General features: G+C 44.1%; 1 protein-coding gene across 1 annotated transcript in view; it reads right to left on the minus strand.

The window, feature by feature from the left end:
- The window catches only part of POMT2 (protein O-mannosyltransferase 2), a 425,522-nt gene that overhangs the window by 262,113 nt on the left and 135,961 nt on the right, over nucleotides 1-27,448 (minus strand). The window contains exon 7 of the mRNA XM_078659955.1: nucleotides 26,725-26,831. Coding sequence (XP_078516081.1) covers nucleotides 26,725-26,831 — 107 coding nt within the window. The remainder of the gene's footprint in view (nucleotides 1-26,724; nucleotides 26,832-27,448) is intronic.

The following is a 27,448-nucleotide window of genomic DNA, read 5'->3' on the forward strand; positions in this document are numbered from 1 at the left end:
GAGGGCATACTGGCTTTGCCAGTTACTTTCAGTGGAGCTGTAAAGGTGAGACTCTGAGCAGCATTGTCAAAATGGAAAAATATGAAAAAAACTTTGATGGCGGTCACGCACCAGCAGAATGACATGGGCACCGTTTGCTTTATTTTTAATTTACCAAGCCAAGTGTTATATGCCGTCTTGGATCAGTAAATACAAAATTAAAGATGTTTTATTGTCAACGCACGAACTGAAAAAAAAGATCCACAAGTGTTGGGATGTGGATGATTAACCAAGGACTGGGTGGGTGGAAGAAGGGGGAAAGCTGCCTCCAGAGGATATGGGATAGAAGCACAAGAGGGAGAAAACACTATGGAAGCACACGGGTGAGAGAGATCAACTTGGAGTGGGGTGAGGGAGAAAAAACATATGGACGACAGAGAGCAACACAAGGGAAGAGAAGTACACAAAGCGAGAGAGCAAGATGGAGCGGGAAGGGAGAGTGAAGCACACAAAGGAAACAGCTGGAAAACACATGCACTCTTGAGCATTGCTTAAGCAAAAAGGGAAAAGTAGTTAATTAAAAATGAACAGTGGAAGGATTCACGTAAAGAGGAAATGTGAGGGACAAACACAAGAAGGACAAGACAAGCCATTTAATAAAAAGCAAGAAATTAGAGTGACAAAGCCATTCAATGGTAAGTAATGGGAGGGATATAGTTCCACTGTAAAAATCTTGGTAAGCTGACATTAGGTCTTTTGCAAATAGACAGCATCTGCTCTTTGGTAGGCTTGACCTAAAAGGGAAATCCAAACAATCAAGTTACTTACTGCTTGAGAGGCGCTAGGGGGCGCACAGAGGTATGGCTGGTTAGCATCGCAGCTCCGCCGGACAGCTACAAACATATCAGGACATATCCCCCACTAAATGTCCCCCAAATGACCATCGGCGCATGAATACCGGCATGGGAAGGTCTCGTGAACCCCGCACGATGTATTTGCAGTGACAGGAATGCCGTAATCCAGAGTTTGCAGCATATCGCGTCTGCCGGAGACGGCAAGCACCCAAGATGGCAGCGGCCTGACTAGAAAAGACTGAGCGGTCGGAATACGAAAGGTGTGTGCGCTGGCGTAATCCTGTAATGCCCTCTCGGTTGACCAGCGCCCACTGCTGCGGTACCGACACTGCGACAGCTATCGGCACAGATCCTGAATACACAACGGAGGCAGGGAGGACGCCCGGTTCTCCTTCAGCATGCCCTCGCAAAATGGCGGCGCTCATCACAGCGTAATTGCCGGAGAGGAGGGGGCGCAACGCAAAAGGCACCGTGGTCGTGGATCGTTATGTTGACGGCCATCCTCCGACAACCCTGTCACGTATCCTCGCGCTGCATTTTTGATGATTATGTGGGGAGAGTCTGTGACACCACCGTGCCTCTGACGCAGACTTAAGCACCTCAACAGCAGTGCGAACATGTCCGACATCGAGCAGCGCAGACGCAGCTGAGATTGGAGTGCTGACCTGCCTCTCTCCCCCAACTTGCGGCTTTACACATTGCTAAGAACTGGCGGAACCAGGCTCACCACCTGAAGGAGTGTATACTGGATGTAACCAGGACGGAGCATTACCCCACACCGGCGTTGTGAACCAGAAGGATATTTTGTGAGACTGCGTGTGACCATATCGCGGGCTTAACCAAAAGGGAACGGCTCCACAATCCGCCAGCATTGCACCTGAGCCGGTTTGCGCTGACCTGGCGGCAGGAACCCGTGCCCTACTGAGCTTGCGCTGAGGTCAGTTCTGCTTCGTCCTATTCCATCAACTAAGGGGTAAATTCTAGGTGCATTACTAACGTGACTGCGGCGGCGAGCACCCGTAAGATCACGGCCACAACCCGAGACACCTGACCGGTGACTGATCTGACAGCGGCAATGGTGCGCCCAGACAGGCAACAGCCGAAAATAACGTTCGAGAACAAAAAAGTGCCAAAAAACACAGAAGAACCGACGGACACTGCCACAGCTGCGGAACAATCAGCAAGCAGCAATATGGAAAAGATACTACTGGCCATACAATCGAATTTGCAGGACATCAATGGTAAGCTAGACCACCTGACGTGTCGTGTGGATAGCATGGCAGCCAAGCTAGAAAAACATGGCGAAAGATTGGAAACGGACGAAACCCGCATCTCTGCTGTAGAGGACGAGTCACATACTACTACGAACAGGTGTGCTGGCATGGAACGGGTACTAGACGTAATCAAGGCGAAGGCAGAGGAATTGGAAGCCCGCTCCAGGCGCAACAACGTCCGCATCACGGGTCTGCCGGAAACAACAGCCACTGGGTGTAGGGAATTATATGTGGAGCAATTGTGCAAAGACATTTTTGGAGCTGAGGCACTATCGCCTATATTCATCGTAGAAAGAGCGCATCGGTCACTCGCGCCCAGACCACCACCGGGAGCCCCGCCGAGACCCATAGTAGCACGACTATTGAATTATCGCGACCGGGATACTCTACTGCGTCTAGCACGTGACAAGGGCACGATCACGCATCAAGGGAACAACCTGGAGTTCTACCCGGACCACACCGTAGCCGTCCAACAGGCGCGGAAAGAATTCTCATCCGTGAAGGCGATGCTTCGTGAGCTCAACATACCTTACTCCATGTTGTACCCAGCCAGGCTGAGGGTAGTGTTGGATCGCAAGGCTGTGGTCCTGGCAAACCCGAAGGCTGCACAGGAATTTGTTAAAAAGGTGACGAAACAGAATAAAGAAGCAGCCCGTAGGGAACAACAGCAAGACTCGGACTGAGCACGTGGTCTCGAGCTGGCAGGGACATTCCTCATGCATGGGGGGAGTAACAAGGCATTGCACCCTTCTGGTTCGACATCATGATGGATACACGTACCATACACAACTGGCAGAGATAGGTGCCTATTTGATCGTAGTGTACATTAACTCTACTGAGTAATTGCACGCCAGTCGTGGTCCAGAGTGCGATATGACGCTGCTTCAACCAACTCGCGAACTTTGTGCACGGGTTTGACACCCCTGTGATACATGACACTGGACAATGTACTAACGTTCAACGGTCCATACCTGTCTGTCTCCTTTATACACAGTTTTGCTGAATCTGTTAATGTATTTGTTGTTGCGATGCCTGGGCGTCATGCTCTCTGGTCATGTCACACTGCAGCTCCATTGGTCGCAAGGCATACTCACTCGGCTTAAAACTTCTGATGGACTTCATGACATGGTTACCTATTATCGCTTAAGCTGCTTCTACTTTCCTAAGCTACTACTACTGCTTAACGAGCTTATGTGACATGTTTCTTAATCTGTTAAATATGAGTATTGTGACATTATGTGGCATTTTGGGAATCCCTACAACGCGCGATTATTGATGTTGATGTTCAGCGTTGTCCACATCCATTAAGTTGGGTGGCTAGATGTGCCCCAAGCGGACCTCCAAAAGGGTGATCCCCAACCAAGTTCTGTTCTTGGGAAATGTTCTAAAGGGTACGAGGCTTCGGCAAGATTGGGTTGCTGAAGTGGGTGGGAGTGGGAGGGGGCAGGGGAATGTTACAGTTCAAAGACCAAGTCAATTAAGAAATATGCCCGAACTTCCTGTTACGCAGCAGATGTTACTGATGACAGAAATGAGAATCTATTCTAATAAGTCTCGTGGGTCTGTTCTTGAATATACCACACTACATATTTATAGATCTTCCCTCTTTCAATGCCACCGCTGACACACGGCGCCAGTAGAGCTCACATGAATTTCCTCACGTGGAATGTTAGAGGTTTCACGCAGCCCAATAAAATCCGACAGGTGTTTGCCTACCTAAACAGATGGGACATAGATATAGCCTTTCTGCAGGAGACGCACATTGCTCCTGGCACACATCAAACTATAGGCAAACGCTGGGCGGAATCGATCTACACAGCCAACTATTCGTCTTACTCACGTGGAGTGATGATGTTGATTCGCAGGGGCACAGGTTTCACGACACAACAGGTGATACAAGACCCTAATGGCAGATACGTTTAGTTACAGGCATGCTCCGTAGCCAGAGATTGACATTGGTTAACGTTTACGGACCAAATGTGGATGCTCCCGAATTCTTCCAGGGAATGTGGGAACACATGCACACATCACTAGACACGCAGATCATATGGGGAGGAGATTGGAATGTAGCGCTGGTGGATAAGACAGACAAATCCTCTAACTCCACCGAACCGCACAGACAGGCTAGGGCAAAACTCATACATATATTGAACGATATGTCACTGATGGATCTTTGGAGACACAAATACCCAAATACACCGGCTGCAGCGCATATTAATGTCATCCATCTCAGCTGGTCACGCATTGACTACTGGTTGGGCACCGACAGCATTGCATTATGGCTCACAGACATACAGGTTCTTCCCAGAACACTCTCAGACCACAATCCCGTTCTATTGAAGCTCACAATTCCGAACTACACACCACCCCCCTTTCACTGGAGATTCAATTTGAGCGCCCTGAAAGATCAGACCTATGCTGACACCATTCTTAAAGCGATCAAGGAATACTTCCAGTTCAATGAGCCGGTGATGGATGATCCGGCCATTCTATGGGAAGCGTTCAAAGCTACAATACGTGGGGTGTGCATGAGCACCACAATGGGTATATTGAAGGACTTAAGACAACAAATAAAGAAACGTGAGGAACGCATGAAGGAATTAGAATTAGCCTTTGTGAGCACACATGACCACGCACTGCTGGGTGGACTTACGTCAAGCACACACAGAACATCAAACCTTAGTCGAAGACGAAATTAAATATCTTAACAAGACACATGTGGCCAGGTCTTTTGGAGAGGGTGGCAGACCTGGGAGACTACTGGCAGCCAAAATTTGCGAGGGTAAGAGTCACACAGCCATCTTGCGCATCAAATCAAAGAATGGCACACTGCACACGCAGGCGACTGATGTTTTAAATTGCTTCGCCGACACGTACAGTGCATTATATAGATCACAGCAGACAGTGTTGGCGGCGGAGACTTTCGAATATCTAGATGACGTAGCAATTGCATGGTTATCGGATGGTCAGAGGGAATTCCTGGCGTCACCTATAACGGTGGAGGAAGTCACTGATGTGATAAAAACCTTACCGAACGGTAAAGCACCTGCCCAGATGGGTACACTAACGAATTTTATAAACAATACGTGGACATTTTAGCTCCGCACCTGGTTGCAATGTACGTACCGCATTCGACCAGGCAGAGCTACCCCCAATGCTTAGGGAGGCGGTAATAGCTGCCCTTTTGAAGCCCTCTAAAGATCCGGAATTGTGCACCTCCTACAGGCCAGTGTCACTTATCAATGTCGATTCTAAAATACTAGCGAAAATCTTGGCGGTACGGCTGAACCCGTTGATGACGAGTCTGGTGCTTCCCGATCAGGCGGGCTTCATCCCGACACGATCCACATCACATTTATTTATTTATTTTATTTCTTGCATTTATAGGGCGCACAGCTACCCAACAAAGGGTTTCCCGGCGCAGTAGATCCAATTGTTAATATGGCTTCAGAATACTAAATATTAAACAGCCACGTTTTTAAGGCCTTTCTGAATTTAATGCAGCTCAGCTCAGACCACAGTGTATGTGGCATTGAATTCCAAAGCGAAGGTCCAAGGAATGAGAAGGATGTGCCACCCATGCGTGACAGCTTGATCTTTGGAATTTCAAAGTGGTTGGCCGTGGAAGACCGGAGGAGCCTGGAGGGACGATAGGGGCGCACCAGGTTTTGCAGATATTTTGGAGCGGTATTGGTGGCAATCCTGTGCATAAAGCATAGAGATTTAAACTTGACTCGGTTTTCAATTTTTAACCAATGTAGCTTCCTGATATATTTAGTAGTTGGAGTGGAGATGGGAATTTTCCATAGTAGTCTAGCTGCTGCATTTTGTACTGTCAGTAGCCTGCGGACAGTGGCTTTATTTGCCCCCAGGTACAGAACGTTGCCATAGTCTAGCCTCGATATTATTAGAGCATTGACAACAGTTTTTTTGGTGTTTTCAGGCAGCATCCAACAGATTTTTTTTTGCCATTTTAATATGGCAAAACAGGTAGCCGAGGTTTTTACCGCTTGCTGATGCAAATTGAGCGAGTCATCAATGATGACGCCCAAATTGCGAGCGTGCGTGACAGGGGTAGGGGGGATGCCCATTTCAGATGGCCAATGTTGGGGTCCCCAGAGTTCTTTATTTTTTCCCAGCACGATTAGCTCGGTTTTTTCGCTGTTGAGTTTTAAAAAGTTTTTATGCATCCATTCAGCGATTTTACTGAGTCCGAGTTGTAAAGAAGAGGAGTTGTCGGAGTCTGCAGCTGATAAAGAAAAGAGCAGCTGAGAATCATCAGCGTAAGAAAACATTAGGAGTCCTGTTTCCTCCACTATTTTGGCAAGGGGACACATATAAACGTTGAAGAGCAACGGGCTGAGAATAGAGCCTTGTGGTACTCCGTGTTTAAATGTCATAGTGTCAGAACATGCGGTTTGTGAGAAGACTTGGAACGTGCGATTTTTCAGTAGTGACTTGATCCAATTGAGAGCCGCACCACGGATGCCTATGGAGTGGAGTGTCTGGGCGAGGACCGCATGCGACACGGTGTCGAATGCCGCACTGAGGTCGAGCAGCACAAGTACCACTGTTTCGCCCTGATCCACCATACGACGGATATTTTCAGTTACGCCCAGCAAGGTGGTCTCTGTAGAGAAGCCTGCGCGGAATCCCGACTGGTGGGAAGGTAACAGGTCGTGAATGGTAATAAAATCAGTAAGGCAACGGTGTACGTGCTTCTCTAAAATCTTTGCAAAGGTGGGCAGCAAGGAGATAGGGCGGAAGTTAGCTGGCAGCTTGGGGTCTGCGCCGGATTTCTTTAAGAGTGGATGGATCATCGCATGCTTCCATTCACTGGGTACAGATTCTTCCAATAGCGAAGCATTTAGAAGATCAGTGATGGTTGCGAGGACATTGCTGTTAAGTTGCTTTAAAACTGAGCAAGGCAGTGGGTCTTTTGGTGAGCCTGATTTAATTGTGTTGAGCAACCTTTGAACCATGTCAGGGTTCAGTAAGGGCCATTCATCAAGTGTGACGAGAGAAGCATCGGACAGGATGGAGCAGTCAGGAATACTTGTATCATTGTCTGGAATAAATGATGCACAGTTGGATGTAGCTTCAGACATAACACTAGGACGTTATTTGCCCTCTCCCACTACCTCACACCCACTACGAAAGCAGTTGCGGTGATGTTAGACGCCGCTAAAGCGTTCGATTCTATAGAATGGCGCTACCTAATTACCATCCTACACAGAATGGGATTCCCCAAACGGTTTGTGCAATGGGTGTCCCTAATATACACAAAACCACGTGCCAGAGTCAGAATCAATGGGTACGTCTCGAACGCTTTTGACATAGAACGTGGAACCAGGCAGGGATGCCCATTATCGCCCCTACTATTTGCTCTCGCCCTTGAGCCGCCAGCTTGCCTGATTCGACAGAAGTACAAAACATCTGCATTACAGTTTCCATCTAGACCACTCCATATCTCCTCATATGCAGATGATATGCTATTGTATGTACGGGACCCCGCAGACCATCTGAACCCATTATTGAGGGAATATATTAAATTCGGGTGGCACTCCGGCCTGACCATAAACTGGTCGAAATCGTCGATTATCCCTCTGACAGACATGACTATTCAACACGACACTGACTACCCCTTAGAGTGGCAAACAGACCCTATACGATACCTGGGAGTGTATTATTACAGGGACCCAGAGGTAGTAATCCGATCGAATTATGGGCGCACGATCTCCAAACTAGAGGACAAAGTGAAGCGATGGACACAACTACCATTATCATTAGCGGATCGCATAGCGATAGTAAAAATGAACATCTTACCCAAATTCCTTTATCTTTTTAACAACATACCTATCCCTCCTCCCGGAGCGGTCTTTGGGTGAATACAGTCACTGGTGTTGCAGCTCATATGGGCTGGTAAGCAGGCCCGCATAGACCTCAGAACACTGACTCTTCCATATGAAAGAGGAGGTTTCGGAGTACCGGATTTCCTACTGTATTATTTATGTGCACAGGCGCAATACACAGCTTACTGGTACCATGAGATACCATATCTCGCCCACACTGCCGTAGAAGAAGGCGATGCGAAACCAATTCCATTATCAGCCATTCTGACTCATGTTAGGCAGCCCCTACATGCACAAGACATAAATATCATCGACACCACAGTAAAAGCATGGCGGAAATTAGGACAGTTGACCAAAAAAAAAATCCCGCTCTATGCACCAGACATGCCGCTGCACCACCACCAAGCGCTATCGGTCACGAACGAAAGTGTAGGCATGTCACTACTACGAAATGTAGGCATAGAAAAGATGGGGGATCTGTTTCAAGAAAGGACATTGAGGATTTAGATTACATTCAAAACAAGACACAACTATTTTGCTTCACACATTATAGACTAAAACGAGCCTTGAAGGAACACTTCCCATCATTCCCCAATGAACCGGACAGTTTAAACACGCTGCAACTCATAATCAAAACCCAGGACCTATCACACTTAGTGTCGAGACTGTATGCTACAGCGCAAGCAGAAATACCATACTAAGACAAGATGGGGCACGACACTGATAGACCCGTTGACAGAGAGCGAATGGCGACAGACATGTGCCTTGGTGCAGATTCTAACGCCTAACGGGAATCTACGTATCATTCACTACAAGTTCCTCCATCAGGCATTTTATACACCTGCCAAAATGTATAAATATGGGTTGCAAGATGAAGATTGATGTAAAAGATGTGGTGGGGAGGGAGCGGATTTTGCACATTTAGCTTGGCACTGCCTGAAAATACAGGATTTCTGGAGAGCGATTACTGCTAAACTATCAGTCATGGTGGGCGTGGAGTTGGAATGTGAGATACGTACATGCTTGCTGGGCATCATACCACAAGTCAAGGCTACTAAACGTAAATTTTGTGTTGTATCATGTTTGTTGGCAAAGAGACAAATTGCACAATGTTGGAACAGTAAAAACGTGCCCACAACCTCTCGCTGGTTGCAAGACATGGCAAGTTGCAGAGATAAACTTCTGACGTACGAGGAAGACCTACCGATGGTGTCTAGACCAAAAGATTACTGGAATTACTTTACAGAATATATGAGAACACTGGAAGATGATACAGGAACTTGACCCGTAGAACGAACTGTCATGTAGTAGTTCACTATGTTGTATTTGGAAGCCTCATGATGCTGTTTGCGTAGGAACACTGGGTTTCACACACAAGTCACTGGAATAAGTTTCGGATTGTACTGGTCTCAATGTATGATTATATTTGTATTTTATATTACTTTTGTAACTTATGAAGAAAATCAATAAAAAGATTTAAAAAAAAAAAAGTTACTTACTGCTTAGTTTTTCTGATTAAAGCAGACAGCTTTCAGCTAGTTATATACCCTGCAAAGTGGCATTAGAAGTAGGTCGGTTGTCGAAAAGTCTAACTATTTTAATTGTATTGAAGTATCAATTCTTTATAAATGTTGATGTATAATTTACTTACTGGCCATTCAGATATTTATTTACCCTGCAAAGTGGCAATAGAAGTAGGACGGTTGTGGAAAATCTAATTATTTTAATTGAATTGTAGAATCAATTCTTTAAAAATGTAGTTTACCTACCGGCCATATTAAAAGTTGTCAATTGTTTGCTCATAAGCGACTGTGTGTCTGAATAACCATCAATTTTAAATAAATGTATATTCTGCAGTATCTTAAACAGAATCAGAGGGAAAGCTTAACAGAGAGTGACCATGTCTTCCAATGAATCTGTTATTTGAAACTATGTAGCAAAACCGGTAATGTTTCTTGTTGATGTGAGTGGAAAACAAATATTTTCAGCTTGCCCTATATTGTTTACTTGGGAGGCTTTTGCTGTCCGAGGCTACACTTAATGAGCTGTTGATCGACCAATTCATCTGTCTTTGGCCCAAAACCACACCCTGATAGCTTCTTCAAAGAGGGCTCTCAAACCTACCACCCTTCTTCAAACATGCCACACACATCACTGTAATTTTGTCTGTTAAAAACCAAACTTGCTTAACTTATTATTGTGGGTTTTGGGTACAGAAATTTAATCTGCATGATAAGAGGATAAGAGACGTGAGTGCCCAACTGTACTGTTGTCTTGATTCCTAATGCTGATTTTTTTTTTGGGGGGTCATAGATGAACACTGATCATGCATGTGCGCCATGACATAGGCTTGTTTTAAAGACTGCAGTCTCGTTGGACCGAGAGGCGACCAAAGCGCTACTCTGATATTGGTGGAAAGCTACCGCCTTCACCAGGGGTTAAGTAGCACAAGTGCGGTGGTGGCAGCATACCGTGTAGTCATCAGTAGGAGTGAACAGGTCCTTTTAACATGCGCACTTTAAATGTTTTGCAGCTGTGTGCTTAACTTACCCTTGGCTTACATCAGGTAGATGTGGAGTGTTGCATAGCGCAGGAGTAATGACTCTGCGTTAGTTATATGTGTGCCTGGGAAGGCTACAGTACAAGGATGGAGCAGTAGTGTGCGGTACATGTGTGGCTAGTACATGTACTGCGTATATGTATGCCTGAGAGGAATACATTACATGAGAGACCTAGTGCTGTGCAGTGATTGGGCAGGGACTGCATCTGCTTGTGTGAAGTACAATACATGAAAGGTGAAGATTTGTGCAGTAAGTGTGTGTGCTGGCAGTGCATGTGCTGTGAATTAGCACACCCTGGTTAAAGATAGAAAGGCTTCAGTGCTGAACAGTATGCACAGACTAGGTGTGTGTGCTGAATGCACGTGTACATGTGAGGGTACAATGCATAGAGGTATTAGGGCTGAACAGAGAGTGTGTTGTTAATGTACACTGAGTGAGTGTGCCTGCAATGGTACATTGTATGAAGGACCCTGGGTTCCATTTTGCAAAGTCCAGGCCTTCCTGGTAAAGACATGAGGAAGGGAGCAATCCCTCCCCCCCAGACAGATTTGTGTATTACTGCATTCATGTGAGTTGAGTGCAGACACACTAGAGGGAAGGAAGAGACTCCCATTACATCTCAAAAGACTCCTCTTTGATTCAGAGATAGCTCACAAGGAAGGGGCATGCAAACATCTCAGGAAGGGAGATGGGGCTGATAAGACGATCAAAGTATAGGACTGGGCATCTGGATTAACCTTTTGATGCACATATCACTGTGGCCTACAGCTGGGTGCAAACACTGGTCACTCTAGTGAATTATGTTGTGGACAATCAGCTTTGGAGTCGTGCCTGCTGTGACAGACCTCTTTCATGAAGGAAGAGGATAAGAAGTGCCTACTTCAAAAGAAGCTGAATCTCAACATAAAACTTCAAATATCCAGACCCTAAATTAATTTTGGTGTCTTAAAAGGACTATAACAAGCATTTGCAATGCAATAGGTCTCGCATTTGTGTTAGTTTGAGCTATTGGCATTGTAAATGACAATGCCTTTTTTTTACATATTTTGAAAATCTGCAAACTGTGCATAAACATGCACTAATACTCCTTGCTTATGGTAAGCAAGGCTGGCAGTAACTGCGCCTCTTTTACTGCTTACCTTGCTTCTCGTAAGTACAAAATGCGTGTTTATGCATCGTTTGCAAGTTTTTAAAACACATGAATAAAAGGCATTGTCATTTCCAATGCCAATAGCTCAAACTCTTGCAAATGCGAGATCTACTGCATTGCAGATGCTTGTTAAGTTTTGAGACGGAGGCGGCAGCAGCCATAGGAAGGCAGGGACCCTGACACCAGGCCATGCGTTTCAAAAAGCAAGATAAAGGAGGAGGAGGGCGGAGGAGGCAGCTGCAGCCAAAACAGACCTTGGTCTTTAAATGCACAGCGAATGTGGCAAGATACAAGCAAGATTTACAGCCCTGTTTACAACAGAGCTCCGTAAACTCGAGCACTGGTCTTCACTGCTTCAGCTTAAAGAAAGAAATAGTGCTCACAAGCTCTGAGTAACAACACATGTAGCAGGGGCAGTCCCTGAAAATGAGCCGAGCTTTTAAAGACCACAGCCTGAATACAGCATGTCTCTCAGAGACAGCGCAAGCGCTGCTTAGGCGAGACCAAAAAAGGGAGGTTAAGTCCCCAAAAATGTTTAATCTGCCAAGCAACTTTCGATCAGTATCACAACCTACTTAACTCGAATACTTAAATCAAAATTCATTAAATACATGATGTTAAAGGTGAGTCTACTCGTAACTCGTATAATCAATATTGTTCTGACGATAAGTTCTGACAAAATCACTTAATGTATGGGTTCAAAGCAATGCATTTCATTAAGTGCTTTACTAAATCATCACCGAAATTCAATCGCTGTTCGTTATAACGTGTATTGTATCATTTCAATGAACACATAAAAATGCACTTTTATACCGCCCTCAAGTTGCTCTGTAGTTAAAAATGCGCTCTCTAGCTAGACTTGTGCAAAGAGGCCGCTCTTACCTCGGTTGTCTACTCGCGAGTACCTCTCGGTAGTTTACAATCTGTGTAGATCCTACGGGCTTCTACTTCCGTGTTTGGTGAAACGCGCTGAGACGCGCATGTGTTAAAGTATACTTTCTACGCGCGCTATTTTTAAAGAGACACTGTCCCTTTTATGCGATATTGATGTTAACTATGAACTATCGTTGGCGGTTCGATCCCCAGCGGGGGTGAATGTTCAATCATGTTACTACGCCTATCGCGTGTACATATCAAAAATAGCCTGCTAAACAATAAAGTACAACAAATAATATGCAGTAAATGTACAGTGTATAATGAATACAGTGAAAATCCCAGACTATTACTAAGTCAGTGTGAGTTATAAATAACACAAAAACTCTGTGCGTTCATTTAACCCTTTCGGCTTAAGGCTGTTCAGATGGTATATCCAATAGTTTTCTTGTTTTAACAAATTGTTCTTGTTGACGATTCCTTCCTTTCTCTCCAATATTTCCAACACACAGACTCTCAGTTGGCTTATATGATGTTGCTTTTCTATGAAGTGTTCTGCCACTGAAGATTTCGAGGATTGGGTGCGTATGCTACTTTTATGTTCATTAACTCGTACTTTCAATTTCCTTTCGGTATGTCCCACATATACGTCTCCACATGGACACTTGAGCATGTAAATTAAATTCATTGAATCACAAGTAGCATTTACTTTCAGATGGATTGGAAATCCCTTCCTTGGGTGTGTTATAGTTGTTCCCTTCATGATACTGTGACAAGTGTTGCAATTAAGACAGGGTACAGTGCCTCAATATGTGGGCTTTATTTGTGGTTCTTTAGTTGGTTTTAGAAAATCCGCTAGATTCTTAGCTCGGGTATGGGCAAATACTGGTTCTTGGGTAAAAGCTCCTCGAAAATCTGATTCCATGGATAAGATTGGCCAGTGGCGTCTTATAATTTGTTTAAATTGTGTGCTGAGTGTAGAGTATTTGCTAACACAAGTGATGCGTTTCTCTTGTACTTTTTGTTTGTTCTTCAAAAGATCTTGTCTGGATTTGGACAACACTCTGATTTTAGCCTCTTGTAGTGTTTCTTCTGGGTATCCTCTGTGTCGAAATCTATGTATCATACTGTCGATTTGTTCTGTACATTGTGGGACCTCTGAAACAACTCGTTTGACCCTCAAAAACTGTGAGTATGGGAGGTGTCTTTTTAACGATTGCGGATGATGACTTCCGTATTGCAATAGGTTGTTACTGTCTGTGGTCTTTCGGAACAAATTTGTGGTAAGAATGTTACCTCTTTTATTGATTTCTACATCCAAGTATTGGATTAGCGTTTCATCAATATTCCATGTGAATCCAATTTTGTCCTCTTTTGTGCTAAGGATTTCAATTTGTTCATGTAATGACTGTTTGGTACCCTTCCAAATTACGAAGATGTCATCTATGAAACGTACATACATTGAAATGTTTTGATTCCATGTTTGATTGGAATAGATGTGTTCCTCTTCAAATGCTGCCATATACAGGTTAGCGTACGCCGGTGCGGCGCAATTGCCCATTGATGTGCCTGTGCCACTGCATTGCATATACCACCTTTTTTCGTGCTCAAAGTAACTGTGCATGAGTGTAAATTGCATCAATTCTAATAAGAAAATCTGCATTTCTCTCTGGTATTCACTGTTCAATAGGGCTCTTTCTATGGCTTCCAGTCCTTGTTGGTGCGGGATTGATGTGTATAAGGCCTTGACATCAATAGTCGCCATCACCCATTCATTTTCAATTTGTGCTGTGGATAGTTTAACAGGAAATCGGTGGTGTCTTTCAAATATGACTTCGTTTTTAATACTAGAGGCTGTAGGTGTTTATCTAGAAATTTTCCCACCGGTTCGTGTAAGCTATATTTGGTAGACACGATAGGCCTGCAAGGGGGCCTCTGTAAGTTCTTATGCACCTTGGGTACCAAATACATTGTTGGGCATTTTTCGATTATCTTGGATGAGGTATTTTTTGGTCCTTTCTGTTATAATACCTAGTTCATGTGCTTTCATGATTATGGTTTGTAGCGTTTTCTTAATGGTTTCTGTAGGGTTACTTTCCACCTCCATGTAGGTTTGTGTGTCATTAAGATGTTCCATGACTTGTTCCTGGTAAAAAGATTGTTCCTGCCAACTGCTCGCGGAACCCGCTGCGCGGGTCCCGCTTCGTGTGGGGCTGCCTGTGCTGGCCGAGGAGTCAGCCCTCTAACGCTGGGATTTGTCTGAAGGAGTTTGACTGTGCAGGGCTGCGAGCGTGTTGCGGCGCAGGACTACAAGTCCCAGGAGCGCCGCAACCCCCAATTGCCACCACCTGGGACGCTCTCCCTGCAGGCTCCTCCCCGCAATCCTCACGGTTAAAGCCGTCTCCGCTGGTTCATCGCTGGATTACCTCAAGTTGTTTTATCCTCAAGCTGGGACCTTGTTCTGCTGATTTTAACCCCGTTCTCTGCTAACTGCTCGCGGAACCCGCTGCGCGGGTCCCGCTTCGTGTGGGGCTGCCTGTGCTGGCCGAGGAATCAGCCCTCTAACGCTGGGATTTGTCTGAAGGAGTTTGACTGTGCAGGGCTGCGAGCGTGTTGCGGCGCAGGACTACAAGTCCCAGGAGCGCCGCAACCCCCAATTGCCACCACCTGGGACGCTCTCCCTGCAGGCTCCTCCCCGCAATCCTCACGGTTAAAGCCGTCTCCGCTGGTTCATCGCTGGATTACCTCAAGTTGTTTTATCCTCAAGCTGGGACCTTGTTCTGCTTATTTTAACCCCGTTCTCTGCTAACTGCTCGCGGAACCCGCTGCGCGGGTCCCGCTTCGTGTGGGGCTGCCTGTGCTGGCCGAGGAGTCAGCCCTCTAACGCTGGGATTTGTCTGAAGGAGTTTGACTGTGCAGGGCTGCGAGCGTGTTGCGGCGCAGGACTACAAGTCCCAGGAGCGCCGCAACCCCCAATTGCCACCACCTGGGACGCTCTCCCTGCAGGCTCCTCCCCGCAATCCTCACGGTTAAAGCCGTCTCCGCTGGTTCATCGCTGGATTACCTCAAGTTGTTTTATCCTCAAGCTGGGACCTTGTTCTGCTGATTTTAACCCCGTTCTCTGCTAACTGCTCGCGGAACCCGCTGCGCGGGTCCCGCTTCGTGTGGGGCTGCCTGTGCTGGCCGAGGAGTCAGCCCTCTAACGCTGGGATTTGTCTGAAGGAGTTTGACTGTGCAGGGCTGCGAGCGTGTTGCGGCGCAGGACTACAAGTCCCAGGAGCGCTGCAACCCCCAATTGCCACCACCTGGGACGCTCTCCCTGCAGGCTCCTCCCCGCAATCCTCACGGTTAAAGCCGTCTCCGCTGGTTCATCGCTGGATTACCTCAAGTTGTTTTATCCTCAAGCTGGGACCTTGTTCTGCTGATTTTAACCCCGTTCTCTGCCAACTGCTCACGGAACCCGCTGCGCGGGTCCCGCTTCGTGTGCGGCTGCCTGTGCTGGCCGAGGAGTCAGCCCTCTAACGCTGGGATTTGTCTGAAGGAGTTTGACTGTGCAGGGCTGCGAGCGTGTTGCGGTGCAGGACTACAAGTCCCAGGAGCGCCGCAACCCCCAATTGCCACCACCTGGGACGCTCTCCCTGCAGGCTCCTCCCCACTTTTACCCTGACTGTATATCTGTAACAGCCGTGTCCCGCAGCGCAGGAGCGACCGGGAGAAGCCCGGGACAAGGGCGGGACCGTCTGTGGCCGTCCGGGGCCGGAAGAGGCTGGGCTGGGCCCCCCCTCTGATAAGCTTTGTTTTTAGTTTATTTATTTATTATTATTAGGCTTGTACTCCTATCTACCCCTGAGCTTTTCTAATTGTAATTCGTGAAATAGTGTGTTTTACTTCTATTTTAATTATTTATAGGCTGACTTAACTTGCCCACCTCCTGTTTAGCAACCCTTTTCTTTTAGACATTATTTATTACTGTATTATTATTCAAGAATGTCTAGCCCGATTCCCAATTCTCTACCTAATTGTGTGAGTGCATCCATCCTCGCCCCCCTGATAAATTTTTTACTAGAGCTACTAAAGATATTGACAGAGAGTTAGCTCTAGCTGAAAGGAGGGCCGAGCGTCGCCTCTCAATTGAGTTCCTTAAGAGACAGGCCCCTCTTAATCATGAGAAGGTTGTTGTAAGCACTTCGGTACTCGATAGTACGTATGTTGAGGCTGATGCGGAATTATTTAACACTGATAACATTCCTTTAATTTTCCAAGAAAACCAACTTTTATTGGAAGACTTAGATTTAGCTGAGGAGGGTAAAAGTAACTTGCCCACGGCCACATCAAATAACCTTATAGATCTCAATACCCCCTTACCTTTGGATGCTGTTCCCCATTCTATTAGTAACATCTTACCTCCACCACTGAAGATCCAAACTGAGATAGTCACGCTGCTTGATCCTCAAGCTACCACTAAATCAAGTAGACCGCGTGAAAATCAAATAAGACAAGGAGGAGCGCTACGCTCTCCGGTTAGGAAGAGAAGAAGGAAGGGAGGGAAAAATAAAAGTGGGTCGGGCAACCTGTGGAAGCCGCCACAGGTAGCTGTCCCCAAAGAATTCCCATCAGATGTAGTCGGGAAAGAGTTAATAGTGGGGAAAGAAGTAATAACAGAGAAACTTGTCATGGATTACAAATCAACTCTTAATGATGGGCTTTTTGAGGCTGTTGAAAGTCTTTTAAAGGCTCTTATTCTCCCTCTAGTTGAAAGGCTTAAAAGGCTGGATAAAAAATTGGATCGCCTTTTTCCGCAGTTTACCCCATCAGAGAACTCAAATCCAATTACCCCAGCTATTCTAACTGAAAATAAAATTATAAATAAACAATCTGAAAGTAATCAATGTAGGCAACACACTTCTATTGTGAAACCGAATAATGTGCCTGCGATTAAAAATTCTATCACTCCAGCAGGCACATCAGCTTTAACAGTTAGGAAAGCCACAAGTAAAGAAAAGTCTCGTCCAGTGATTTTGAAGCCACTGCACACCAATAGATTACCTTCTACCCAAACAAACTCCTTTAATAGAGGTAAATCTAATTATAAAAACACAGTAGATTTGCCCCCGGACTCATCTAATTTTGTTGTTATTTTAACAGGCGTTCCTGTTGTCCCAGAGGGAAATGTGGAATCAAACACTAGCTTAAAAAACAAAGTCATTCACTGGCTACGTTTGAATAGACCACTACCTTTACACTTGAATGGTGACATTGTCTCAGTTAGAAGGTGTTTTTGGGTGGGCATACGCCCTAAAGATATAGAGGGTGATCTGATTATTGTCAACTTTCGGGATCATAGGGTGGTCACTTATATTAGTGACTGGTTCCCGGGTAATAGTAATGGAGGAGTGTCAACCCGAAATTTGACATACTTTTACCCGGAAACCATGATGTTCTCCTCGATTACACCTCGGATGAGACATGGTTTGGATTTCCCCTATCATCGGAAACAATTTATGAACCAGTTTATTCCCACCCATTTTAACAGAAATGCAAATTTTTTCCCTCCGCAAAATCACCCTAATATGTACCCTAGTTCAAATAACCATTTCCCTTCAAATCCTAAGGATCTTTGGAATATTCCTTTATCAAATATGTTTGATCCGTTAACCCCTATGGATTTAAATGACTGACTGAAACTAACCTCCCAACAAAAAATCCCAGCTCGGGACAAAATGTTTACATTTTCTTCTTTGGTTGAGGGTGTTATGCCTGCGCCAGTGTCCCACTATGATTCTACCCTGTGGGATGATGTGAAGACAATAACTAATAATAACATAAATGCTGTGGAGGACCCTTGGGTTAGTGATATACTCCAAAACTGCTGTGAACAATATAATGATTCTATTGTTTATGGAGAAAATGTTATTCAAGGGAATACGGGATCCATGTATAAACTAAATCTTAATTCTGACTTAGATCAGTGGTGTGGAGACAACCCTTGCACATTTAGAGATATAAATATTCCCGATGTTGATGTGGTAACAAATTGCAGAGAAAATAGGGTAGATGGGTGTGACCTAGCTCATCCAATGGAGAAATCACTGCAGGGAAATGAAGGCAATCGGGTGGAGGCTAGATGTTTCCGTTTAATTTCTTGGAATATAGCCGGCCTTGGACGAAGATTAGAGGATCCTTTCTGGTTAAATTATATTGAATCTTTTGACATTGCCTGCTTCCAGGAGACATGGAGTACTGTGGATCCGAGTTTGGATGGATTTCAAATGTTTAATGTTTCTGCAATACCATCGCAAGCAGGGAGAGCTAAGGGTGGGCTTATGACAGCTATCTCTGTAAAAAATAACCTAAGACATGTGACCCGAGTGGTGGAATCACCTTGGTACCAATTACTTATGATCAAGGACTTATTTCCGGTAACCCTTCTTCTTGTAAATTGGTACTACAATATATTTGATCAACATGTAACCGTAGTTATTAATAACCTACAGGAAGAGATTGTTAAGGTGACAAACAGGGTCTTCCCTCTTCTAATTATATGGTTAGGTGATTTTAACTGTGAGTTATGCAAGTTTAGCGGATCTAGGGTGTGCGGTCTGATGGATTTAACTGACCAACCTATGGCTCATTTTACCCATTCAAAACAAGGGGAGGCTCTAAATAGTATTGTCATGAATAATGATTTATGCATCTTGGATACGTCTAGTTTTTCTGGTGCATTGAATATACCCACTTTTCAAGGTACAGGGGGCAGAATGAGTGTAATTGATTTTGCCATGGTGTCTAGGGGTCATTCTCATTTTCTGAAAGATTTTAGAATTGAGGCGAACCCAGCTAGTGACCATAACCCCCTAACTTTGAGTTTTAATCTGGCTCTCGAGAAGAACCAGTTTGTGGAACAACCTATAGTATATTGCCAAAACCAGGGTGTTACTTTAAGGTGGGACAAAGTAAATGTGAGGCAACTTGAAGCGGATGTCTTTAAGGAAAATCAGGATAAAATAGAAATTTGTCTGACAACTATATCAGATCCAGACCACATAATTGAGAATTTTGAATTGTTATTGGGAAATGTTGCTTCACACCTTGTAAAGACAGGGGGGAAGCAACAAGACCGTGGGCCTAAATGGTTTGACGCAGAATGTTCTTATGCTCAAACACATTTAACAAAGGTCTGGTTAGATCTGCTAGGAAAAGATATAGGGAGGTACTGATTAAGAGAAAAAATGATCTAAGGACCAAGGCATGGGAAGACTTGGAAAAAGCGGTTGACCTAAGGGATAATAGGCTCTTTTGGGAGATAATAAATAGGCCTTTTTTTAAATCAGGGGAAGATAATACTATTCGAGTGCATATACCTGAAGACTCCTGGGTAGCTCACTACAGTAAATTTTTTAACCCAAATGAGATATTGTTGATTGCTACCACGGGTGAGGGTGATTATAATTTTAATATAGAATCAGCAAAATCACTTAGTGATTCATTAATGCTTTCAGAGGTAAAGTTGGCTTTGACCAAGGGGGCTGCCTTAAAGGCCCCAGGCCCTGATGCAGTACCCTTGGATCTTTTCAAACATAATTTGGAGGTCTGGTCCCCATTACTTTTGAATGTTTTTAAGGCAATAATCCTGGGGTCCATTCCGACCTCTTGGAAAGAGGCGGTTGTGGTACCTATTTTTAAAAAGGGTGATAAGTCTGACCCACGCTGCTATAGGCCAATATCATTAATAGACGCGTCATGTAAGTTAATGGGTAGGGTGATATTGGCTCGCCTTGAAACATGGGCAGAGTCAGCGGGAGTTATTGTAGAATCCCAATATGGTTTTAGAAGAGGGAAAGGAACCACTGAGCAGTGTTTAAACTTAGCACTGATTATGGGCAAGTACATGGGTGCCAAGAATAGTTCTATCCATTTGGCATTCATGGACTTGTCCAGTGCTTTCGATACGGTATGTAGGGGTAAATTGTGGCGGATGATGGAGTCTATGGGGTTTGAGGAGCCTTTGGTTACTCTGCTCCGCAGGCTTCACGCTGCCACAACGGTGAGAATTAGATATGGCCCTGGGGGAGAGAAAACTAGACCTATATTATCTACTGAAGGTGTCCGCCAGGGATGTATTTTAGCCCCCTTTTTATTTCTGGTTTACACGAACGGACTAGAAAGTTTTTTGTTAGAAACCGGTGCTGATTTCCCTCAGATAAATGGCAAAAGAATTCCAATGTTGTCATATGCAGACGACACTGTCCTAATGACCCTTACTCCCAATAGCATGCAGACGTGCCTGAATGCCTTTGACATGTTTATGGGTAACTTAGATCTTGGGGTCAATTTTACTAAATCTTTTGCCATGACTTGTGGTCCGAAAAGTGTTAAAAACCGCAAGTACATGGTGAGGGACTCAAATATAGAGAAAGTAGACAACTTCAATTACCTGGGAAACCTTTTTAATAAAAAATTGAACTGGGAACCTCTGATAGTAGCCCGGGTTCAAAAGGTTACACAATCAATTGAAGCTCCTTTTCGCTTTGCTAGTAAATTAGGACAACGACGTATAGCTGAAATAATAACTTTGTATAAGGCTAAATGTGTCTCTGCTATGACCTATGGTGCTGGTGTCTGGGGGTCACAAAATTGTGAAAAGCTACAGATTATGGAGAATAAATTTATAAAACGTCTCCTATCTGTCCCATCAAGCACATCAAATATTTTTTGTCATGGGGAGGTTGGTATTGAGTTTGCAAGTGACATTATAAAAGTAGCGCCATTAGTATTGTGGTCTAAGGTTTGGCAGTCTGAGGAACTGAAACTGACAAAAGATATCCTACAAGACTGCCTTAAACTTGAGTACTATAGGGAAATTCCATGGCTTCGCTATGTCAGAGATACCCTTTATAAAATTGGGCTAGGAAACATGTTTACAAATCCTGGCATGATCAATAAGGATGCTAAGTTAACTATCAAAAACGCCTATAGTTCTAGTTTGGGTTCCTTAAGGAACAGTGAATATGTACTACGTGTTCGGGGCAAACTAGTGCGACTCTTTTATCTATCATATATTATGAATACGCAATGGCGTTTCTATTTGACAAGGTTTCGCCTTGGTACTCTACACTTCCTTTTTGCTTTTCCAAAGCAGGGGGGTGGAGTGAGAAGTTACCTTGTTGCCCCTGTAATAATAAGGTTTCGCAAAACACCTTGCATCTTATTCTTTTTTGCACTTTGTATAAGGTCCCAAGAAATAGTTTTATTAGACTATTACTATTATCCTTTGGATCGTGCTATTATAAAGAAGGATATGAACATTTATTATCTTTGTCAACTGCAAACATCTGTAATGCTGTACTGAGTTTTATTAGATCAGCTCTTGTGATTAGAAACTGTTATTGAATGTTTATGAAAATCAGAATTATGTAAATATGTACCATGGTTTTATTGTAGTTGGTGTTTTTATATTGATGTATACTTTGATGATTTCTTTGTGAAATCGAAATAAAGTTATGAAATGGATGGTGTTCATTGAAATGATACAATACACGTTATAACGAACAGCGATTGAATTTCGGTGATGATTTAGTAAAGCACTTAATGAAATGCATTGCTTTGAACCCATACATTAAGTGATTTTGTCAGAACTTATCGTCAGAACAATATTGATTATACGAGTTACGAGTAGACTCACCTTTAACATCATGTATTTAATGAATTTTGATTTAAGTATTCGAGTTAAGTAGGTTGTGATACTGATCGAAAGTTGTTTTGAATTTGCAGAAATAATTCCCTGATGAAGGCGGGAGTTCCTGCCGAAATGCATTGGATTATATAAATTGGGAACAGACAATATATGAACATTTAACAATGGAAAAGTGCTAATAAAGACACTCATGAATCTTTAAAAACGATTCTCTTTGCACACTCATTTTTGGAAAACTTTGGAGCTGAAGAATCAGCAAATACTGGTGCTCAGGGTGACAACTATACTATTTTAGTATTGCTGCTACGAGGTTTATTGAGCACGTTCCTGGCGGGGAACGATACCCTGGTTGCACAGAAAACTACATAAACGTTGGATTAAGCGGTGCACTATCCCACATTCCTAAGCCTAATCTGCCAAGCAGCCAGGGGGGCTGTGTGAGGAGGGGAAACTCTGCAAGACGTCTGCCTGTGACCAGGACTGGAGCCATGATCTGCTAGTCGACCTGCAGGGTGAGGGAACATCACCTGCCCTGGAGCACAATTGTCTGCCTGCTTGCCAAAACCAGTGTGCCCTGTGAGGAAGAGGAGAGCGTTGGAGGAAGCAAGGTCCATTGGGGAGCCCTGCTGAGAGAAATCCTTGAGCGAGGCGTGAGGAAGCAACTTTGCACCAATCAAGGCATTGCCTATGTGCAGAAACAGTCGGACGACCCCCATTTACCAGGATAGGGCCGTTGTGATCTCAGTCTTGTGAAGTGCACCATGCGGGAAGCACCAGGTCCGCCGCACCGCCACACCACAGTGAACCTGTATGCCAGAAGGTGCCACCTGTGAACTTAGTTGGGTCAGAACGTGAGAATTTGTTAGGCTTGACAACGAGCCACACGGCAACCTCGTGTTCCAGAATGGGCTGCCGGTATCTATGCTGCCAACTGTTGATGACGTGGCCCAGACGAGAGGCGCACTGCTGTGACCAGAGGGTCTAGTGCGCCAATTGCACCTGGCTGTTTACCCGAGGATCTCGGAGCCACTGAGGATGCTGCACCATCACCAGATCTCCAGTATGGAGCCAGAGAACTCCCCCTATTGTTAGGGGGAGAGTAACTTACTTTTCGTGTCTGCCGAGCGGGAGCAGCTCTGATGACTGGTCACCGACAGGCAGCGCTGCTCGTCAGGAAGAGCCTGCGCCTCCAGGTGCTGCCGCTTCCATGACGAGTGGCCCAACTTTACCATAAAGGATCTAGACATGGAATCGCCCAAGGAGAGGTCACTAGCTTCACCGCTGAACACTTCCACACCGCTGGAGCGGGTAAGACTGAAACTGGCCCTTTGTGGCTCCAAGGGATTCACTGCTGAAGGTGCTGCGGCACCATAGACATTTTTGACTGAAATCCTGAAGAGTCACAAGGAAACTCTTGAGTATGGCCTAATAGTTTACATTTCCTGATCCGGCCACCAGTGAATGAGGAATAACCCTGAACACACTACACTAAGGAGGGTGGGACAGAGATTTACCAGACAACTACTAGACCCCCGACTCAAGGGGGATTGTGTTGTTGCTTCTGAACGTCAGAAGGTGTAGAGTTAGAAAATAAATACTAGTTTTTCTTATAAATTCAAGTATTTGACTGGACATTGATGTATGGTTTGTCCTGTCTGCATTCTGAGTGAGCAGTGATGTTCACTGACCCCACCGAAGAGCCTTGACTGCTCCACCACAGCTACCACTGAGAGTCAAGTGCAGAAGAGATACTTGGCCCAGATGAGCAGGATCCATAGTAGGTCGGGCTCTGGGACATCATGAGTAAAAGGCCTCAACCAGCACGGTTGAGCCCATTAGTCCCTTAGTGCACTATGGCCCTCTGAAAGGAGTTCTGACAGTGGAAAAAACATTTTTAAAGCTAGCCACACTGATCTCAGCTCCAATTCATTTATATTTAACCTATTCTCAAACAAAAGCAAGTTACTGTGACGCTCTCTGAGCACGACCTTGGACAAAGGAGATGTACATTTGTAACTACTGCAACATGGAGCGAAGGAGGTCTGAAAGTTTCCTTTTTCTTGTTGGAGGTGACAAATCAATTAGATGCAGACGCCAGATCAGGCATATAAAATATCAAATCCAACAACTGACCATTATATTAGTTCCACTGACAATATAGTTCTGGAAGATGCAAGCAATCTGAAATTGATTTGGTGAATGATTTGCACTTTCAGAAGAGGAGAACATGCCTGCAGAGAGTTTTGTATCCAGGATCATTCTTATGAATTGTAGTTTATGGGATAGCTGCATGCAGGACTGCTTGCCGATCCTAGAAAAATACTAATTGTATAAAAAGATGATTTCAAACATGGCATGACCAGTTGTCCACTTAAGACAAAATACAGCGGCTCTGCCAATGCAGACGAGCCACTAGGACTCCCATTGCCTTTGTTAAACGTCTGAGGCTGATGCAAATCAAAGGGAAGAACAAGCAACAGGAAGTATTCACCCCCATTACAAATCTTAGAAATTATCTATGGCAGTTCCTGATGCAAATATGGAATGACATATAATGAAGATCTAGTGAGACGAAGCAATCCTGTTCCTGTAAGGCCTACAGCATGTGCATGAATGATGCTATTTTGAATCTCAGGCAATAGAACTTTGTTGAAAAACGTATCTTAAATTGGAAGCAATCCTCTTCCCTTTTAAGGAATAAGAAAGTATTTTGAATAGGACCCCTTTTCTGCTCTCTGACAAAGATTATGTATTTACTGCTCCTTTCAAGAATAGTTACTTGGGGCCAGATGTACAATGTACAGGGTTTGCAACAGCAAATGGGCTTTTAACACTATCCCATAGCACTTAAAAGAGTAGAATCTTGCAAAAGGCCATTGTGACCCTTCCAATTGAAAACAGGAGGGGGCATCAAAGGAGCCTTCCCCTGTTATTTTCGATTAATAGATTATTTTCATAAATAGTTTGTGATATCAATTGTGTTTGCAAACCATTGATCAGAGAGATCCTCCTCACCCCGAGTTGAGATGGTAGAAAATTCGCAAAGAAGAGGCAATACCTTTGTGTCCAAGAATGCTGGTCCGAATTACATATCTTGGTATTTTGAAGAACTAAAAAAATGTAATGTAAAGTGGTAATTGAGACATAAGCATGTGACTTTTTTTGTGCCTCCTTCCAAAGAGTTCTGGACTGTGTTCCTTCCCTCTCTTTTCCAAATACAAAGTTGTGAATAGTCTGTCTGGATCATGATGGAGCTCGATATTATGGAGTGAACAATGTATTTCAGAATTAAATAGTTGCTCTAAGCCATTACTTTTTTATATGGTAGAACTGCTCCATTAGTTATGAAGGGTATAGGTCCTATGAATATAAAAACAAAACTGCATTCACACTATTATAATAGACGAGTGGTACGCTCACATGATGGTGAGACTGTATGTGAACAGGATACGATATGTGGATTCCCCAGACTGTATATTGATTATAAGATCCTGAATCGTATATGCATGTCTTTTGTACGAGATACAGTGGAAGCGGTCCTTAACAAGTTCTCCTTCCGATACCACCAGCAGAACAACTACAGAGTTTGCTCTACGAGTCTCTTGTTATCTATCACCCTTGATTCCCTTGCGATTTCTGCAGCTGCCGGATGTGGAACTTGACATTCTGGACTACAGAAACAATATTCTAAGGAGCCCAGAAAAGAGTAAAGCCGTCTGGTTGTTGAATAAGAGATTATTGGAGGCTAAACAGTTTTCTTCATGCATCTAGATGGCAATGTATCCTTTTTTATTCTCTCTATGTCATGAAATACTTCATACTATTAGATGCATTGAACTTAAGTGATTGCTAATTTCTGGATTTATATCTGCAAGACAAAATAGTATGTGATTTTGCATTATTTCTGCACAGTTTAGATGCTTTTTTCAATCAGTCATCCAAGTTTGGATAAAACAAAAATATTTTGACATAACTGTGAGATCACCTCTACTGCCTTGGAAGATACAGCCCAGAAGGCAGACAGAAACAGGCATAGGAATCTCACCATTGCCATAAACGTTAAGCAGGTTGCTGTGGGATCCAAATATGCGGCTGACAAAAATATCACATGATTTCAGTTAGGTTCAGAGGAACTGTACCTCCTAGCTTTGGTACATCATCCAACTGCCATAGCGCTTCCCTTAGTATAACTTGAGTATGGTGTTAGGTCATCACAGACATAGTATAAAAGTCCCCTCAGGCAATGGCTATAAAGTTACTAAACTATAATGTTAGATCTAAGGTGTTGGTGCCTTCCATGGATTCATACATTGTGTAAACATTTGACACCAGAGAGATTCTATTCACCAAAGTACACCAGTAGTACTATGTAAAGACGTGGCATAAAAGCCTATATTGCCGGCTATCTGAGTTCACATGATCTAAAAATTACACTTACGCTTTAATATGCACAGGTAAAATGGTTATATGACATTGATAGAAAGTACCTCCGATTCAGCACAGCAAAATGAATGGCAAATAATGCAGCATAGATGAGGAGTGGCAGCACAATCAGGCCAAGCGCACGGGCTAAAAAGTGTTTCCCCACAGTAACCTGTAGAAGAAGAAAAAAATATTAACCCCAATACCCATAAAATATTCATTTGTAGAGTAATGCCTGTGAGCTCCCTATCTTTGTATTATTAAAGAAGATGATACTTTTTTGCATGGCTGTGGATCATAGATATCTTCAAAAATATTACAAGATATTATTAGTATGTCACAGGACTCCCAGCACTGCCAGCAATCACTAGGGCGGAATGTGAAAATGAGACAGAAGTGGATAACAAGGAAGAGGAGAAAATAAAAGAAAAAGAAAACAAGAAGTGGATCTCTCCTTCCAAGAGGGAGTAGTGTCCAACATCTGGAACGCAGGCTTGGTAACCACTGCTACAGAAAGCCAATCCTACTGCTACAGATCTATGCAATTGTCTTCCAATTACCATTCTACCAGCAGTCACTTAATTTCTTTACAAGGCTATATTCAACAATTACAACACTTCATCAAATCCCATAAAACTCACATCTTGTACAGTTTGGTTTTAGCTGCTTCATGGCATTGAAATGGTCATGTTAGACTTTTGGGACGATAACCTTCACCCAACAGATGAAGGGGCAGCATCGCTACTTGTTCTTATGTACATTTCTGCAACCTTTCTCCTAGCTGCTGGC

The sequence above is a fragment of the Lissotriton helveticus genome, chromosome 9, assembly GCF_964261635.1.
Source record: "Lissotriton helveticus chromosome 9, aLisHel1.1, whole genome shotgun sequence".
In the NCBI taxonomy this organism is placed as follows: Eukaryota; Metazoa; Chordata; class Amphibia; order Caudata; family Salamandridae; genus Lissotriton; species Lissotriton helveticus.